This window comes from Saccopteryx leptura, chromosome 2 (genome assembly GCF_036850995.1).
Source record: "Saccopteryx leptura isolate mSacLep1 chromosome 2, mSacLep1_pri_phased_curated, whole genome shotgun sequence".
Classification (NCBI taxonomy): Eukaryota; Metazoa; Chordata; class Mammalia; order Chiroptera; family Emballonuridae; genus Saccopteryx; species Saccopteryx leptura.
This window is the reverse complement of record NC_089504.1, coordinates 289,989,054-290,005,952: the sequence shown is the minus strand read 5'-3', so window position 1 is coordinate 290,005,952 and position 16,899 is coordinate 289,989,054. Positions and strand designations below refer to the sequence as shown.

At 44.5% G+C, this 16,899-nt stretch overlaps 2 protein-coding genes across 2 annotated transcripts; both read right to left on the bottom strand.

Annotated features, from left to right (window-relative positions):
* Window positions 1–2,558: 2,558 nt before the first annotated feature.
* Window positions 2,559–3,754, bottom strand: LOC136393496 (late cornified envelope protein 3C-like). Its single transcript, XM_066366124.1, has 2 exons — window positions 3,713–3,754; window positions 2,559–3,139 (listed from the first exon to the last, which is right to left on the bottom strand). Exon 2 carries the CDS (start codon window positions 3,116–3,118, stop codon window positions 2,831–2,833), a length of 288 nt encoding a protein of 95 aa, XP_066222221.1. The 5' UTR covers window positions 3,119–3,139; window positions 3,713–3,754; the 3' UTR covers window positions 2,559–2,830.
* Window positions 3,755–13,630: 9,876 nt separating this feature from the next.
* On the bottom strand, window positions 13,631–14,806 carry LOC136393495 (late cornified envelope protein 3C-like). Its single transcript, XM_066366123.1, has 2 exons — window positions 14,642–14,806; window positions 13,631–14,222 (listed from the first exon to the last, which is right to left on the bottom strand). The coding sequence occupies exon 2, from the start codon at window positions 14,203–14,205 to the stop codon at window positions 13,903–13,905; it is 303 nt and encodes a 100-aa protein (XP_066222220.1). The 5' UTR covers window positions 14,206–14,222; window positions 14,642–14,806; the 3' UTR covers window positions 13,631–13,902.
* Between the last annotated feature and the right edge of the window lie 2,093 nt (window positions 14,807–16,899).

Here is a 16,899-nt window from a genome sequence, read left to right as displayed (position 1 = left end):
GTCAGGCTTGGCTCAATTTTAAAGATGTTCTTTATTGCTTTTTGCTTCCTGAGACCTCTGTAATGTCTCAGCTAGGAGCTTTATAAGTTGACCCTGCTCCCTTTTTTTTTATCACTCAGATTTGATTCAAGCATAAATTATAACTCTGTCAGTGTTTTTTTTGTTTGTTTGTTTTTTGTTTTTTGTTTTTTTTACAGAAACAGAGCAAGAGTCAGAGAGAGGGATAGATAGGGACAGACAGACAGGAACGAAGAGAGATGAGAAGCATCAATCATCAGTTTTTCATTGCGACACCTTAGTTGTTCATTGATTGCTTTCTCATATGTGCCTTGACCATGGGCCTTCAGCAGACTGAGTAACCCCTTGCTCAAGCCAGCGAACTTGGGTCCAAGCTTTGCTCAAACCAGAGGAGCCCGTGCTTACGCTGGTAACTTTGGGGTCTCGACCCTGGATCCTCCGCATCCCAGTCCGACGCTTTATCCACTGCGCCACTGCCTGGTCATGCTAACTCTGTCAGTTCTTTAGAGTGGCACTTCGAGGTACTTCTGAACCTCCAGGTCTTTTTCTACAGCTCCTGGCAGATAGTATGTTCTGATTTTGCCATCCGTCCAGCCCATGCTGTACTGTCTCAGGCCGGCACAAAGCTGTTGGACCTGTGTGTCGACAGGACTTACATGCTGTGTTCCAGGTTTTGCAGGCCCTCTCAGGTGAGGCATAGCTCTTCTGGGTCTGTTCTTGCCTCACCAACACTCACATGGTTCCTGCCCCTGGCTGAGTGCTCTCCGGTGATTTCTAATGAACTTAACCTTGTGGCCAGAGTTGTGGCTGCTACTTCAAGGAATCATACCTCAGTTTGTTAGACCTGCCTTGTGTGTCTGGTATTAAATTCCATCAGGCTCTCCTTAATCCCCAAATTGTAGTAATTTCCATGCTTGATAAATCCTTTTTAAGTTTATTAAACTTAAAAGTTATCTACAGTTCTCTGCCTCTTCCCACCCCCGCTTGCTCTACTCAGTCCCTAACATATGTCTCTCTCTCTTTTTTTTTCTTTTCTTGAATTCTTCTGAAGTTGGAAATGGGGAGGCAGTCAGACAGACTCCCGCATGCGCCCGACCAGGATCCCACCAGGGGTGGTACTCTGCCCATCTAGGGCATCGCTGCAACCAGAGCCACTCTAGCACCTGAGGCAGAGGCCACAGAGCCATCCCCAGCACCCGGGCCAACCCCGCTCCAATGGATCCCTGGCTGTGGGAGGAGAAGAGAGAGACAGAGAGGAAGGAGAGAGGGAGGGGTGGAGAAGCAGATGGGCGCTTCTCCTGTGTGCCCTGGCCAGGAATCAAACCCAGGACTCCCGCATGCCAGGCCGACACTCCACCACTGAGCCAACTGGCCAGGGCCAACATCAGTCTCTCTTAATATTTACCATTTGCTTGTAGCTTGAGTTCTATGACATTTTTTTGGTGTTCTGGCAATCCAAGTGACATGTTATTCTTGGTTCATATGTAAGAACATTATTTCAATCTCAGAAGCATCTGAGTCTTAAAATTTAATCCAAACCATGGGACTCTATTGAGGTGTATGTTTGTGTAGAGTTCAAAATTTAATAAATGTTTACTTCTTAGATTGGGTTTAATTCCAGCAACACTTCTCATTTTCTTTCTTCTAAAATTTTTATTTCACATGCACAATTATCTTGTTGCTGAAACTCCCAGCCACCTCACTTACCCTAGACCTCATTAATGTTAAGTCTTCTCACCTTCCGTCTCTCTCCTGCATTTTCATAGAGTCCACTGAGTTAAATCTTCTTCCTGAGATATACATCTCCTTCTTCCACCAATTTTATGTTTCCTTGCATCGTGACTCCCTGTTTCCATTTTTAAAAAAATTTTTTTTGAAGTTAGAAGCAGAGAGGCAGAGACAGACTCCCACATGTGCTGGACCGGGATCCACCTGGCAAGCCCAACAGGGGGTGATGCTCTGCCCATCTGGGGTGTAGCTCCATTGCAACTGGAGCCATTCTAGAGCCTGAGGCAGAGGCCATGGAGCCATCCTCAGCACCTGGGCCATCTTTGCTCCAGTGGAGCCTTGGCTGCGGGAGGGGAAGAGAGAGACAGAGAGAAAAGAGAGGGTGAAGGGTGGAGAAACAGATGGGCACTTCTCCTGTGTGCCCTGGGTGGGAATCGAACACAGGACTTCCAAACGCCAGGCCGATGCTCTGCCACTGAGCCAGCCAGCCAGTCAGGGCTTTGACTCCCTCTTTCTTAATTAAGACCCAGAAACAGTTATCAAAATAAGTAAAAGTCCTATATTATGCATTGGAAATTCCCAGGTTGTATCAATACCCACTCAGGTCTCACAGGAAAAGTCATTCCTTTACCTGAGAATTGTAATACTTATCTCTCATTCTCCTCTCCCTCTCCACACTAAACCCAAACTCTCTGATCCGCTTTTTTTGTTTTTCTTGGTCCAAAACTAAGATTCTGCTCCTCAAACTGAGTTGGGTTGGCCAAGGAACTGAGAGGAGGGACAGAGTGAAATGACATGTGAACTGCCCAGGGTATTGAGGAAGAGAAGCTTTATTTTTTCACAGGGTCAAGTACAGGCATTTCCCATCATCGTCAGGTGCTGGGGGCAGGGGAATGTGGGATCCGGGACATCAGGCTGGAAGAGCATCTGAAGAGAGCTGGAAACCCTCTCTGGGAAATTCCCAGCTCAGCCTGGGAAGTGGAGAATAAGGTATCCAGGAAAGGCTGTGTCCAGCTTGGGCTTTTTCTTGGGCCTTTGGTTTCTTCTGTCTTCTGAAGTCACTGTCTAAGCACCAGAGTCCAGGTCAGCAGCAGCCCCCAGAGCTGTGGCCACAGCCGGAGCCCCCAGAATGCTGACCACTGCCACTGTCACAGGAGTCCGAGCTCCGGCGCCCACAGCGGTGGGACCTGCGGTGCCTGTGGTGGCTCAGGCAGCAGCCGCCCTCGGAGCTGGAGCCACAGTGGCCCCCCGAGCTCAGAGCACAGCCAGACGGGGCTGGCGGTGAGCACTGTGCTGGGCTCTTTGGGGGGCACTTAGGTGCAGGGCACTTGGGAGGGGGCTGGCACTGCTGCTGGTTCTGCCGGCAGGACATCTCAGCAGGAGGTGTGGGAGTCTGGATAGATTACAGGAAAAGGTCAGTGCAAAAGCTCCAGGACAGTGTCTCCTCTGTGAACGTTTTCAGAAAACCCCTGCCCCTCATACCCGCTGCTTCTTGAGCTGTGATGTTCAGGAGGAAAATAGAAACCAATGTCAAATTAAATTGACCTGAAAAGACATTTCTCTAGTTTGACCCTCTTTCCAAAAACAATGCTGATTGAGATCTTCTTACCAGGCTCCATGCCCGTCTGTCTTCATAGAAATGTAGAAGCAAATATAGCCCAGCAATAACCCCTGGAGAATGTCTCTGGAATGTGAGCATCTTTCAGGATAAAGAGTGGAGAGAATGCTAACGGCCAGGGCTCTGGCATGTAACAGACTCGGAAACATCTCGCAGAGGTTCCTTGTTCCCTGTCCCTGTTCTGTCCCCTGTTGCCCTCCAAAGTTCTCTTCTGGCTGCCTCCACATCAGACACCCCTGCTCCCCTCTTTCCCGCTGAAATCTGAGTCTGTCTTTCCAACACTCCTAGCGGCGGCCCTGTCTCCTTCCAGACACTCACCGGCGGCCCTGTCTCCTTCCAGATACTCACCGAGTGCAGAGGCGGCAGGAGAAGGCTGTTCCTGAGGAGGCTGTGGATAGGGAGCTCAGGGCAGGGGCTCTTTTATCATGTGTTGGGTAGGTGACACATGGCCTGAGCATGCTGCGGCTTTCACAACCAGGGGGAAGGTGACAGTCCCACACACTCCTATCCCAGGTCTCCAGCTTCTTCCTGCACAAGTGCCAAGATGTCTGCAAGAGAGAATCAGGAAATCCTGATGACTGCTTGCTGCCCAGGTGTGTTGGGGACCCGACATTTCTTCTTTCACTCATTCAGCTGAGATGTTTTAAGTTTGGCTATGTCCCTTGCATTTTTTCTGGGCAGTGAAGATGTAGAGATGTATATGATACATTTCCTGACCTTGAGCATTTCAAGTTTAACTGGACAGACATCAGAGAAATAAACATTTACGTTTGATACCACGTGATTCATCCTTTGAAACTTCTACCTTTTGGGCATTAGCTTCCTATGGTTCTACATAATCCCAAGGGTCATGATTTGTTTATGTATAATCAGCTCCTGGTCTTTTGGGATTTTGGTGATCAGAGACCACTGGACCCTGAGAAAGAGACATGTTGGGAAATGGATAGAGGGTGGGATCCAGGCCCTGGCTGGGGCAGGTGGGACCCCTACCAGAACTGAAGCTAAGGCAGAATTATATAAATGAGCAGACAAAATATTAATACTAGAATTACCTACATTAGTTGAGATTGTGAGACTTATATATGTAGTATAAAAAATCCAGTTCTTACATATTTAGATTCCTGTGGGATGTATGATATTGATTATAAAAATGATCTATGAGTATGAAATATTTAAAACAATTATTGAGAGTCATGAAGATATTCTATTCAATGTGTAGCTAATGGTGAGGCTGATGACAGTGGTGATATTATGTGCATTACATTTAATAGAACAGATCTGATAATTTCTAAGGTTTGTGTATGATGATTTTTTAATGAAATCTGAAACTTATTTTCCTACTGGATTTTATTATAGTACTAGAAGTTAATTTCATGTTAATCTCATCTCTGCTATCAGAATGACTACATTTTACTATTTGTTTCCAAAAGATTACAACCAGAACTACAACAAACATTAAATCATTATATTTAAATTAATTGGTAATTTTTTGAAGACTTTATTTATTCATTTTAGAGAGGGGAAAGGGGAAAGGGAGGAGCAGGAAGCATCAACTCCCATATGTGCTTTGACCAGGCAAGCCCAGGGTTTTGAACTAGTGACCTCAGTGTTCCAGGTCAATGCTTTATCCACTGTGCTACCACAGGTCAGGCAAATTAACTGGTAATTTTTAATCAGATATTTTATGGAAAATATATGTTATTCTTGTCTGTACTTCATAGTTTATTGCTAGTAGATGCAAACTTCTTTACAACTTATCTACCTTAAAGCTGAGAAATTCTATAATTAATTTTGAAATACCTGTGGGAGAATGAATTGCACTGGGTCACAAGAAATGGTGGCTTGGGATGGAGAAAGAGAGACAGGATTAGAGATGGCATTGACACCCCCCCCCCCCACCTCTGATATTCTTCTGTCTCCAGAAAGAGTCTCTTGCTTAGGGGATACCTGTAGGCTTAACCCTGAACTATGCTACAGTGTCCATTTCCTTCACAATGTTGAAGACCTCCCCAATTGATACTGTATTGGAAGGAGTTATTCATGAGGGGAAATGGGTGCTTTCTCATATCAGACTGGGTGATGGAGCTGAAGAGGGACAAATATTGTTGAAAAGCAAATAGCTATCTCTTTCAGTTTTACTGACTATAGAGGCTCAGAGAAGGCCAGATGGAAAGAGGACCATCTGAATGAAATTATGCGCTTGGGAAACTCTGGACCTTCTAAAGCAGGGGTAGTCAATCTTTTTATACTTACCGCCCACTTTTGTATCTCTGTTAGTAGTAAAATTTTCTAACTGCCCACCGGTTCCATAGTAATGGTGATTTATAAAGTAGGGAAGTAACTTTACTTTATAAAATTTATAAAACAGAGTTACAGCAAGTTAAAGCATATACTAATAATTACTTACCAAGTACTTTATGTTAGATTTTCACTAAGTTTGGCAGAATAAATCTTTATAAAACAACTTACTATAGTTAGATCTATCTTTTTATTTATACTTTGGTTGCTCCACTACTGCCCACCATGAAAGCTGGAGTGCCCACTAGTGGGCGGTAGGGACCAGGTTGACTACCACTGCAATAAAGGAACTCTGGTCCTTTGTCTGATGACTCTGGGTTGAGACACTGCCTCTGTCTTTTTTCTCATAGGTCCAACACTTGCCTGGAGGCCCCTCTGCTTCTCAGCTGCCACCATCAACCTCCCCTAACCCCCCAAAAATTCCTTCTACTTTAAGTTATTTATTCTTATATTCCTTCATTTAATAAATTTCTATTGAACATCATCAATGTTCCCTATCAAAAGACCAATAGCAATATACCTATAGTAGAATAAAGTTGAATTGATTGGCTAGTTCAAATGAGGGAGACAGTACACCATGGGAAAACATTAAGAGATGCTTGTCATGGGATTTGGGCTTGTATTAGGTAATTTTGCGGAAGCTGCAAGGAAGTGAAGTTTTGTTCTGGATTAGGTGATTTCAGAAAGCAGAGAGCATTTCTATGATTAGGTACCTTAATAATTTTAAACTAGGAAGCAGGATTAATGAGGCTATTATAATAAAGCCTCATTAATTGCTCTTTGTTTCTAAAACAAATCACCTAAGCAAAAGACTCTTTCTGGAGACAGAAGAATATCAGAAAGGGAGGTCAGTGCCATCTCTAACCCTGTCCTTCTTTCTCCATCCCAAGCCACCATTTCTTGTGACCCAGTGAAATTCACTCTCCCACGGGTATTTCAAAATTAATTATAGAATCCTTATGCTTTAAGGTGGGTAAGCTATAAAGTGTAAACCTGTATAAAGAATTCTGTGTCTACTCACAATAAACTATCAAGTACAGAAAAGAATAACACATTTTTCATTAAAATATTTGATTAAAAATTACCAGTTAATTTAAATATAAAGATTAATATTTGTTGTAGTTCTGATTTTAATCTTTTTGAAACAAATAGCAATTGGTGAAAAAGTATCAGTGCCTCATGTTAGTTGAGAAAAGGGGATATGGGGTTATTTTTGTGGTTTGGACAATGCTCTTGTTTTGTTGGTGCTCAGAGTGGTCTTATTTTTGTCTGAGTTAGCTTGTCTGATGTCGGAGTTTAATGAACTTGTTTATGTTCAATCAGAGAAGATATGGCCTAGCTACTAGAACCAGTCCAGCTTGTTGCTAGCAATCTGGGATTGTCTTTCCTTTTCTTAGCTATGATTATGGGCAAGTAACCATGGTCAGCAATGGGAATAGAACAGTAAAAAGGAGAAGTATGATATCTTTTTTCAAGGAGGGTACAGTCTAACAGATAAATAACACAGAAGAACTTGTTACACCCATGATAAATGGCTCCATATAGAATTTGAATGCCATGGGGCATGTGAAAAAAAATGTTAGAGCTTAGACTTTGCTGCAAAAATGAATATTTTTCCATATCTTGTGATGACCAGGAACTGACCATATCCTTAAACAGCAGCAAGGATGGAAGCCATTTTTCCACCATGGGTTGCACCCCTGAGTCATTGGTAGTGGTGTGAGTGGGGGTGGAAGACAGTAGTGTGGGGTGGGATAGTGGAAGAGAGAAGAGGGAGCAATAGCTGAAAAGGTACTCATATACACTCTGTAGTAGTTTCAAAGCATCAAGGTGTCCTTGTCATTGACTGTCAATAAGCAGTCTTCCCTTTCCTTCATGAAATATTTGTGGATGTCTCTCTGGCTTTGCTCTAACTCCATCTGCTGGTCTTGGAAGTTTCCACACATGAGCTGGAAAGGAGCTCATTAGTCTTATCTCCATCTTGATAAGTTGCTCCTGTCTGTTACCCTTCCTTTTCCTCATGAGATCAGGTACTCTGTCTGAGGTCCCCACACACAAAACAGCCATCCTATGATGACAGAGAATCATAGTAAGGATCAGGGCTTAGTTATTTCTCCCAGAGCATGAGGGCAACTCCCCAAGAGTCACCAACCTCAGGAGTCCTATCCCAAGGAACATTGGCTTCCTGTGGTCCTGAGACATCAAGGAAATACAGAGACTGGTATGGCTGGATGAATCTTGGGAGAATTTCATGACTTAGTCATTACAATTGGTATTATAGGAGCGGGCAATGCAGGATCTCAGGTTTAGCTTCTTGGAGTACATTTTAAACATTCCATATTAGAAGTCAAGCATGACTCAACAAACACAAAATCCTTCTCTTTTGCTTATAACTGACAATTCATTTTCAGTTCTGTCTCCTCCCTCCCCCATAGCAATTGCATTCCATGACAAGCAGCTGAGTCATTCTAAAGGAAAATGGGAAGAGGTAGTCAGAAAGTGCCACATACCTAAGGATCTTATGTAGATCCCAATTAACCTTTGAGCAGCTCCCAGAGCAGAGGCTCAGCAGGAATAGACTGCAGGTGGACCCTGAGCAGGATATTTGAGTGACACTTGGGAGAACACCTGGGAGGGGCTTAAAACTACTTTTAGTTTTGCTTCCAGGACATCTTGGGAGAAGTTTAGTGACTCTAGAAGAAGTAAAAAGGCAAAAAATTAGATGCGATTGCATCAACTTAAAAAAATGACTCCCCTGCCTGACTGGTTGTGGTGCAGTGTATAGAGCATCAACCTGAGACACTGAGGTTTCAGGTTTGAAACCCCAAAGTTGCTGGCTTGAGTGCAGGATTCACTCAAGTTCATCCACCTTGAGTGTGGGATCACTGACATGCTCCCAAAGTCTCTGGCTTGAGCCCCAGGTTGCTGGCATGAGCAAGGGGTCACTGGCTTGGCTTAAGAAGCAGTTAATGAACAAATGAGTTAATGCTTATCTCTCCCCTTTCCTGTCTCTTTCTCTCTATCTGTCTCTCTTCCTCTCAAAAAAAATAAAAAAGACTTTCTATTTATTTTAGAGTTTGTGACTCTAAACCCACAGCTTATAGAAAATTCTTGAGCAAAGAGGAGTAGAAAAATAGAAAGTAATGAGCTGTCCTGGCTAGGTAGCTCAGTTGGTTAAAGCATTGTCCCATTATGCTAAGGTTGCAGGTTCAATCCCTAGTCAGGACACATGCAAAAATCAACCAGTGCATGCATAAGTGAGTGGAACAGCAAATCTATGTTTTCTCTCTCCCTTTTCTGTCTCTAAAATTCAATTAAAAAATAAAATTAAAAAATGAGTTAGTGGATTCTGATTCCAGTAATAGATAACATCTTGGAACTCTTTTCTATTTTGATTCACAGGTAGAAAAGGAGTGGTGATATTGGAAGAGGGTGAGGGTGAGTCTTATTTAAAGGGCAGCATGTTACACTCTCCAGCCCCAGGCCCTTTGCATCTCCATAGCAGGTGTCAAGAGTTTTGAGGAAAAAACGAACCAAAGAAACCTCAGAATTGTCCAAATACCTGTGCCTCAGTCCTTCTGTAGGAGCTGTTCTTCATATTAATTCATTCATAAAAGTTATTCATTTTTTCAAACCATTTATATTGAGATAGAACATGCTGTGCTTGACAAAGAAGATCCAAAAATAAAAAAGATGATACTCCATCTTCTGATAGTGTAGTGGAACTGACAGGCAAGTAATGAAATATGTATGAGCCAGATGAGGATCCTGTAAGATGTGTGTGTGAGGAATCCTCATGCCTGAAGTCAGAGTTTTGGGGCATCAGCTCCCTGTTGCTCTTAAGTGAATGATAAATCAGATGTCACCTACTGATGTTAGAATAGGTAGGTAGCTATTAATAAAGGAAGGGAGAAAAAAGGAATCAGGCATTAAGCCTAATGAATTAAGGAAGGAATCAGACATTAAGCCTAATAAACTAGGGAATAGAATCAGATCTTAAGCCTAATAAACTAAGGAGCTGAATTGAACATTAAGCCTTATTCACTGGAAAGTTATAGCATTCACAGTCTCGCCAGGAGGCCTTTGCATTCTCCACTGAAGGGACCTAATCCCCAAAGTGGGCAGGAAGAATCGGTTAACAATCATTAGTTAGGATAACTGAGGGAGGAATAGGAACAGCAAGGGAAATTCCTTTGCTGGGCACATGCATAGTAGAAGCTAAGATGGTGCAGGCAGAGATAAATGCATGCACAGTAGAAACCAAATGATGCAGCAAAACTTTGAGGCATGAGCAGAAAGTAGCCAAAATGGTGACACAAAGGGGCAGAGCCTAGCCTGGGAAAAGAATCAGATTGGATAAGGACATGGAGCCCTGGAAGGTCCAGGAAAGGGATTGGTTAGGAGGAGAGCCCAGCGCAAGTCCAGGGAAAACCCAGGAAGTAGTTTGGGTAGTTTGAAAGCAAGTCTGTTCTAAGGATCTTGAGACAGACGCTCCTTTCATGGCTGTTGTCTTTTGATGTGGAAGCTAGCAAATACTCATGTTCTTTTCTTGTCACCACCAAAGCTGCTATCTCAAAGCGCCAGTATTTTCCAAGCCGGAGGGTCTTCTCTGGGTTTATTAAACTAACACCAGAGTCCACTCAGTCCCAGAGAATGAGAGGCCACTGAATACACAGCCATTCTGTTTCACTCTGCATCACATGTAAATTGGAAACTGTTGACCATAAATGCATTTGACCAGTGATTTGCAACCTTTTTCCTCTCATGGCACACAGAAACTAATTACTAAAATTCTGCAGCACACCAAAAATATATATTTTTTGCTGATCTAGAAATAAAAGGTATAATTTTGATTCATTCACACCAAAGAGTTATTGCTGTGTTGGCTGTTGTCATTTTTATAATTTAACAATCTAAAAGAAAAGAGGTCAGTGCCCCTGACAAAATAGTCAGATATTGCACGTTTTAAAAATTACTATGGCACATCAGTTGAAAATCACTTCCCTAGAGAAGAAACATTATTCTTAATTTTTTGCTATATCCCTAGTGTTTATAACAGAGCACATAATAAGTGCTCAATAAAAATAGTTAAGTGAATAAATGGGTCCAAGGCTGGGACTTGGTGTCACTCTGATGAGGTCTAGAAAATCCTTTTTTTTTTTTTTTTTCACTGCTGAGACCTCCCCTTTTGGCTCAATTTTATTTATTTATTTATTTATTTATTTATTTATTTAAAGATTTTATTTATTCATTATAGAGAGGGAAGAGAGAGAGAGAGAGAGAGAGAGAGAGAAGGGGGAGGAACAGGAAGCATCAACTCCCATATGTGCCTTGACCAGGCAAGCCCAGGGTTTTGAACTGGCAACCTCAGCGTTTCCAGGTTGATGCTTTAACCACTGCACCACCACAGGTCAGGCTTGGCTCAATTTTAAAGATGTTCTTTATTGCTTTTTGCTTCCTGAGACCTCTGTAATGTCTCAGCTAGGAGCTTTATAAGTTGACCCTGCTCCCTTTTTTTTTATCACTCAGATTTGATTCAAGCATAAATTATAACTCTGTCAGTGTTTTTTTTGTTTGTTTGTTTTTTGTTTTTTGTTTTTTTTACAGAAACAGAGCAAGAGTCAGAGAGAGGGATAGATAGGGACAGACAGACAGGAACGAAGAGAGATGAGAAGCATCAATCATCAGTTTTTCATTGCGACACCTTAGTTGTTCATTGATTGCTTTCTCATATGTGCCTTGACCATGGGCCTTCAGCAGACTGAGTAACCCCTTGCTCAAGCCAGCGAACTTGGGTCCAAGCTTTGCTCAAACCAGAGGAGCCCGTGCTTACGCTGGTAACTTTGGGGTCTCGACCCTGGATCCTCCGCATCCCAGTCCGACGCTTTATCCACTGCGCCACTGCCTGGTCATGCTAACTCTGTCAGTTCTTTAGAGTGGCACTTCGAGGTACTTCTGAACCTCCAGGTCTTTTTCTACAGCTCCTGGCAGATAGTATGTTCTGATTTTGCCATCCGTCCAGCCCATGCTGTACTGTCTCAGGCCGGCACAAAGCTGTTGGACCTGTGTGTCGACAGGACTTACATGCTGTGTTCCAGGTTTTGCAGGCCCTCTCAGGTGAGGCATAGCTCTTCTGGGTCTGTTCTTGCCTCACCAACACTCACATGGTTCCTGCCCCTGGCTGAGTGCTCTCCGGTGATTTCTAATGAACTTAACCTTGTGGCCAGAGTTGTGGCTGCTACTTCAAGGAATCATACCTCAGTTTGTTAGACCTGCCTTGTGTGTCTGGTATTAAATTCCATCAGGCTCTCCTTAATCCCCAAATTGTAGTAATTTCCATGCTTGATAAATCCTTTTTAAGTTTATTAAACTTAAAAGTTATCTACAGTTCTCTGCCTCTTCCCACCCCCGCTTGCTCTACTCAGTCCCTAACATATGTCTCTCTCTCTTTTTTTTTCTTTTCTTGAATTCTTCTGAAGTTGGAAATGGGGAGGCAGTCAGACAGACTCCCGCATGCGCCCGACCAGGATCCCACCAGGGGTGGTACTCTGCCCATCTAGGGCATCGCTGCAACCAGAGCCACTCTAGCACCTGAGGCAGAGGCCACAGAGCCATCCCCAGCACCCGGGCCAACCCCGCTCCAATGGATCCCTGGCTGTGGGAGGAGAAGAGAGAGACAGAGAGGAAGGAGAGAGGGAGGGGTGGAGAAGCAGATGGGCGCTTCTCCTGTGTGCCCTGGCCAGGAATCAAACCCAGGACTCCCGCATGCCAGGCCGACACTCCACCACTGAGCCAACTGGCCAGGGCCAACATCAGTCTCTCTTAATATTTACCATTTGCTTGTAGCTTGAGTTCTATGACATTTTTTTGGTGTTCTGGCAATCCAAGTGACATGTTATTCTTGGTTCATATGTAAGAACATTATTTCAATCTCAGAAGCATCTGAGTCTTAAAATTTAATCCAAACCATGGGACTCTATTGAGGTGTATGTTTGTGTAGAGTTCAAAATTTAATAAATGTTTACTTCTTAGATTGGGTTTAATTCCAGCAACACTTCTCATTTTCTTTCTTCTAAAATTTTTATTTCACATGCACAATTATCTTGTTGCTGAAACTCCCAGCCACCTCACTTACCCTAGACCTCATTAATGTTAAGTCTTCTCACCTTCCGTCTCTCTCCTGCATTTTCATAGAGTCCACTGAGTTAAATCTTCTTCCTGAGATATACATCTCCTTCTTCCACCAATTTTATGTTTCCTTGCATCGTGACTCCCTGTTTCCATTTTTAAAAAAATTTTTTTTGAAGTTAGAAGCAGAGAGGCAGAGACAGACTCCCACATGTGCTGGACCGGGATCCACCTGGCAAGCCCAACAGGGGGTGATGCTCTGCCCATCTGGGGTGTAGCTCCATTGCAACTGGAGCCATTCTAGAGCCTGAGGCAGAGGCCATGGAGCCATCCTCAGCACCTGGGCCATCTTTGCTCCAGTGGAGCCTTGGCTGCGGGAGGGGAAGAGAGAGACAGAGAGAAAAGAGAGGGTGAAGGGTGGAGAAACAGATGGGCACTTCTCCTGTGTGCCCTGGGTGGGAATCGAACACAGGACTTCCAAACGCCAGGCCGATGCTCTGCCACTGAGCCAGCCAGCCAGTCAGGGCTTTGACTCCCTCTTTCTTAATTAAGACCCAGAAACAGTTATCAAAATAAGTAAAAGTCCTATATTATGCATTGGAAATTCCCAGGTTGTATCAATACCCACTCAGGTCTCACAGGAAAAGTCATTCCTTTACCTGAGAATTGTAATACTTATCTCTCATTCTCCTCTCCCTCTCCACACTAAACCCAAACTCTCTGATCCGCTTTTTTTGTTTTTCTTGGTCCAAAACTAAGATTCTGCTCCTCAAACTGAGTTGGGTTGGCCAAGGAACTGAGAGGAGGGACAGAGTGAAATGACATGTGAACTGCCCAGGGTATTGAGGAAGAGAAGCTTTATTTTTTCACAGGGTCAAGTACAGGCATTTCCCATCATCGTCAGGTGCTGGGGGCAGGGGAATGTGGGATCCGGGACATCAGGCTGGAAGAGCATCTGAAGAGAGCTGGAAACCCTCTCTGGGAAATTCCCAGCTCAGCCTGGGAAGTGGAGAATAAGGTATCCAGGAAAGGCTGTGTCCAGCTTGGGCTTTTTCTTGGGCCTTTGGTTTCTTCTGTCTTCTGAAGTCACTGTCTAAGCACCAGAGTCCAGGTCAGCAGCAGCCCCCAGAGCTGTGGCCACAGCCGGAGCCCCCAGAATGCTGACCACTGCCACTGTCACAGGAGTCCGAGCTCCGGCGCCCACAGCGGTGGGACCTGCGGTGCCTGTGGTGGCTCAGGCAGCAGCCGCCCTCGGAGCTGGAGCCACAGTGGCCCCCCGAGCTCAGAGCACAGCCAGACGGGGCTGGCGGTGAGCACTGTGCTGGGCTCTTTGGGGGGCACTTGGGGGCGGGGCACTTGGGGGCGGGGCACTTGGGAGGGGGCTGGCACTGCTGCTGGTTCTGCTGGCAGGACATCTTGGCAGGAATTTCACCTTCAACAAATAAACGACACACTTAGAGCCCAGAAGCTTCAGAAGTTTCAATATCCCCTCCCTACAGGTTGAGTCAAACACTCGTCCTCCATGACCAAGCTGCCCTCTAAGACAAGCTCTGTGGGAAAGAAATGGGAACATGGAGGGGACACATGTGTTTGCATAAAGCATCTTCGAGGATGCCAGATGGAGCCATGAGCATTCCTGACAGCTCACTCAGAACAAGATAGGAAGGAATCCTGAGGACCTGTGGCTTTTGGGAATCACAGCCCCCTGACAGGTGCCTGGTGGCTCCTTCCTCACCATCACCCTCCCCCCACTGCTGCCCACTGTGGGGCTCTTCCTGCTGCTTCCATTCAGATGTGAGCCCATCTTCCCAACACTCTCAGCCAAGGTCCCATCCCTTTCCAGACACTCACCAGGTGCAGAGGAAGCAGGAGAAGGCTGTTCCTGAGGAGACTGTGGATGGGGAGCCCAGGGCAGGGGCCCTTTTATCCTGGGCTGGATTTGTGACGTGTGGCCTGAGCATGCTGTGCTTTCACAAGCAGGGGGAGGGTACAGCCTGGCACACCCCCAGGATTAGGTTTCCAGCCTTTTTCCTGAGCACTTGCATAATGTCCAACTAATGAGGTTCAACGAGGAAGCATGATGACTGTCTACATAACTTCCCTGACTCTTCCCGGGAGCCTGACCCTCCCCTGCCTTCCTTCCTTCTCTCAGCTGCCATGCCTTGGTTCAGCTTGGCTCAAATACTTTCCTGGGAGCTGGATTTGTGACACATGGCCCGAGCATGCTGCTGCTTTCACAAGCAGGGGGAGGTGACAGAGCCACACACTTCTTAGTTGCGTGCCTCCGGTGTCCTCATGGGCAGGATCCTAAAGTTCTAATAAGATGGAATCAGGATGTCCTTGAGACTGCCAAGTACTTCCCACTTAAATCTGCTTTGAACCCACTTCTTCACTTTTATTCATTCATTCATGTCCATGTTTCAACATAGGCTCTTTTACTTCATGGAGTTAACGATATAGAGATACATATGATATGTTTCTTTTCTTGAGTACCTCACAGCCTAAATGGACCATCACTTAGACAAGGAAATGCATTGGATTTGTTGAAATAAGTGCTATCATAGACGTGTGCATAAGGACCTCAAGCCTAGGAGTCCAGTTTTTGGACGTCAGAGCCCTATTGCACTGCAGGTCCCAAAGGGAGTTGGAGCCTCCAGATATTCTATGGAAGTGACAGCTGGACAAGATCACTGTCCTGTGGGAGTGTGATGTGAGCTAAGGGACGAGGATTTGAAGTCAGTTCCTGTCGAAGGCAGAAAATTTCCTAGGAGAACCTCATGGTGCCCATGCGGCAGCATGAGGAGCAGCAGAGGAATTAGAGTGGAGAAAGGACTTCAACTCTAGCCATGAGAAGTTTACAATTAATACTAATAAGAAGCAGGAGAAAGGAGACTATAAGGAGGAAGAGGACGAAGATGGGGAGAAAATAATTGTCTTTTTCATTGTGGCTCCATGTGTCTGTTTCTTCCTGACTGTGGCATATGTCCTATTGATTCTAACACCATAGAAATTGATAAAAGTAAATGGTTCATGTGCTTGGAAGAGTCAAAAGAAACATTGTGCAAATAATGATAACAAACTCTTTTGCAAACATGGTTGATAATTGTGAAGATGACAGTGGAGGATATTTGTTAGCCTCATTTGACTTCATAATGGCTAAACTTTATGTGAATTAAATACTATTTTCTCCATCTTCTTTTATTGTGATATTATACATGTATTTCTCATCACATTTTATCTCAAATAATGGTAATAAAATATATTACACTATATTTACCAAAATAAGATCATCACGACTTTAACATCCATATATTTAAGTTCAATTAAATGATTTTAAATAAAACTTCATTACAGCTAACGTTTCTGATATGCTATAAGCCTAAAGGACTGGTTATCTGTTTTTAAATACTAAATTAATACTAATGGCCACAGTTTCCCTTTTCTTTCCAATCTACAATTTACTTATTTCAAATCAGTGATTCCAAAAGTTCTTTCAAGATATGTGTAGGGCCCTGGCCTGCTAGCTCGGCAGTAGAGCGTTGGCCCAGAGTTGTGGAACTCCCGGGTTCGATTCCTGGCCAGGGCACAAAGAAGAAGCACCCATTTGCTTCTCCACCCTTCCCCCTCTCCTTCCTCTCCATCTCTCTCTTCCCCTCTGGCAGCCAAGGCTCCACTGGAGGAAAGTTGGCCCGGGTGCTGAGGATGGCTCCATGGCCTCTTCCTCAGGCACCAGAATGGTTCAGGTTGCAGCAGAGCAATGCCCCAGATGGACCGAGCATCTTCCCCTGGTGGGCATGCCGAGTGGATCCCGGTAGGGCGCATGTGGGAATCTGTCTCTCTAATCTGTCTCTCTGCCTCCCTGCTTCTCACTTCAGAAAAAATACAAAAAAAGAAAAAGATATGCGTAGAAACACACATGGCAGTCCTGGACACAGAGAACAGAGTGCCTGACAGTTTCCATGTCCTCTCTGCTTAAAAATAAGACCCCAGTCCCCCTCTGGGTATATTTCAGTTTCAGCCTAAGTGCCACACTTAGAGCAGTGACTGGTGACTGTCCCAGAACATGCTGAGCTACTGCTGAAGCTAAAGAGGAACCAGAAGTGGAGGAA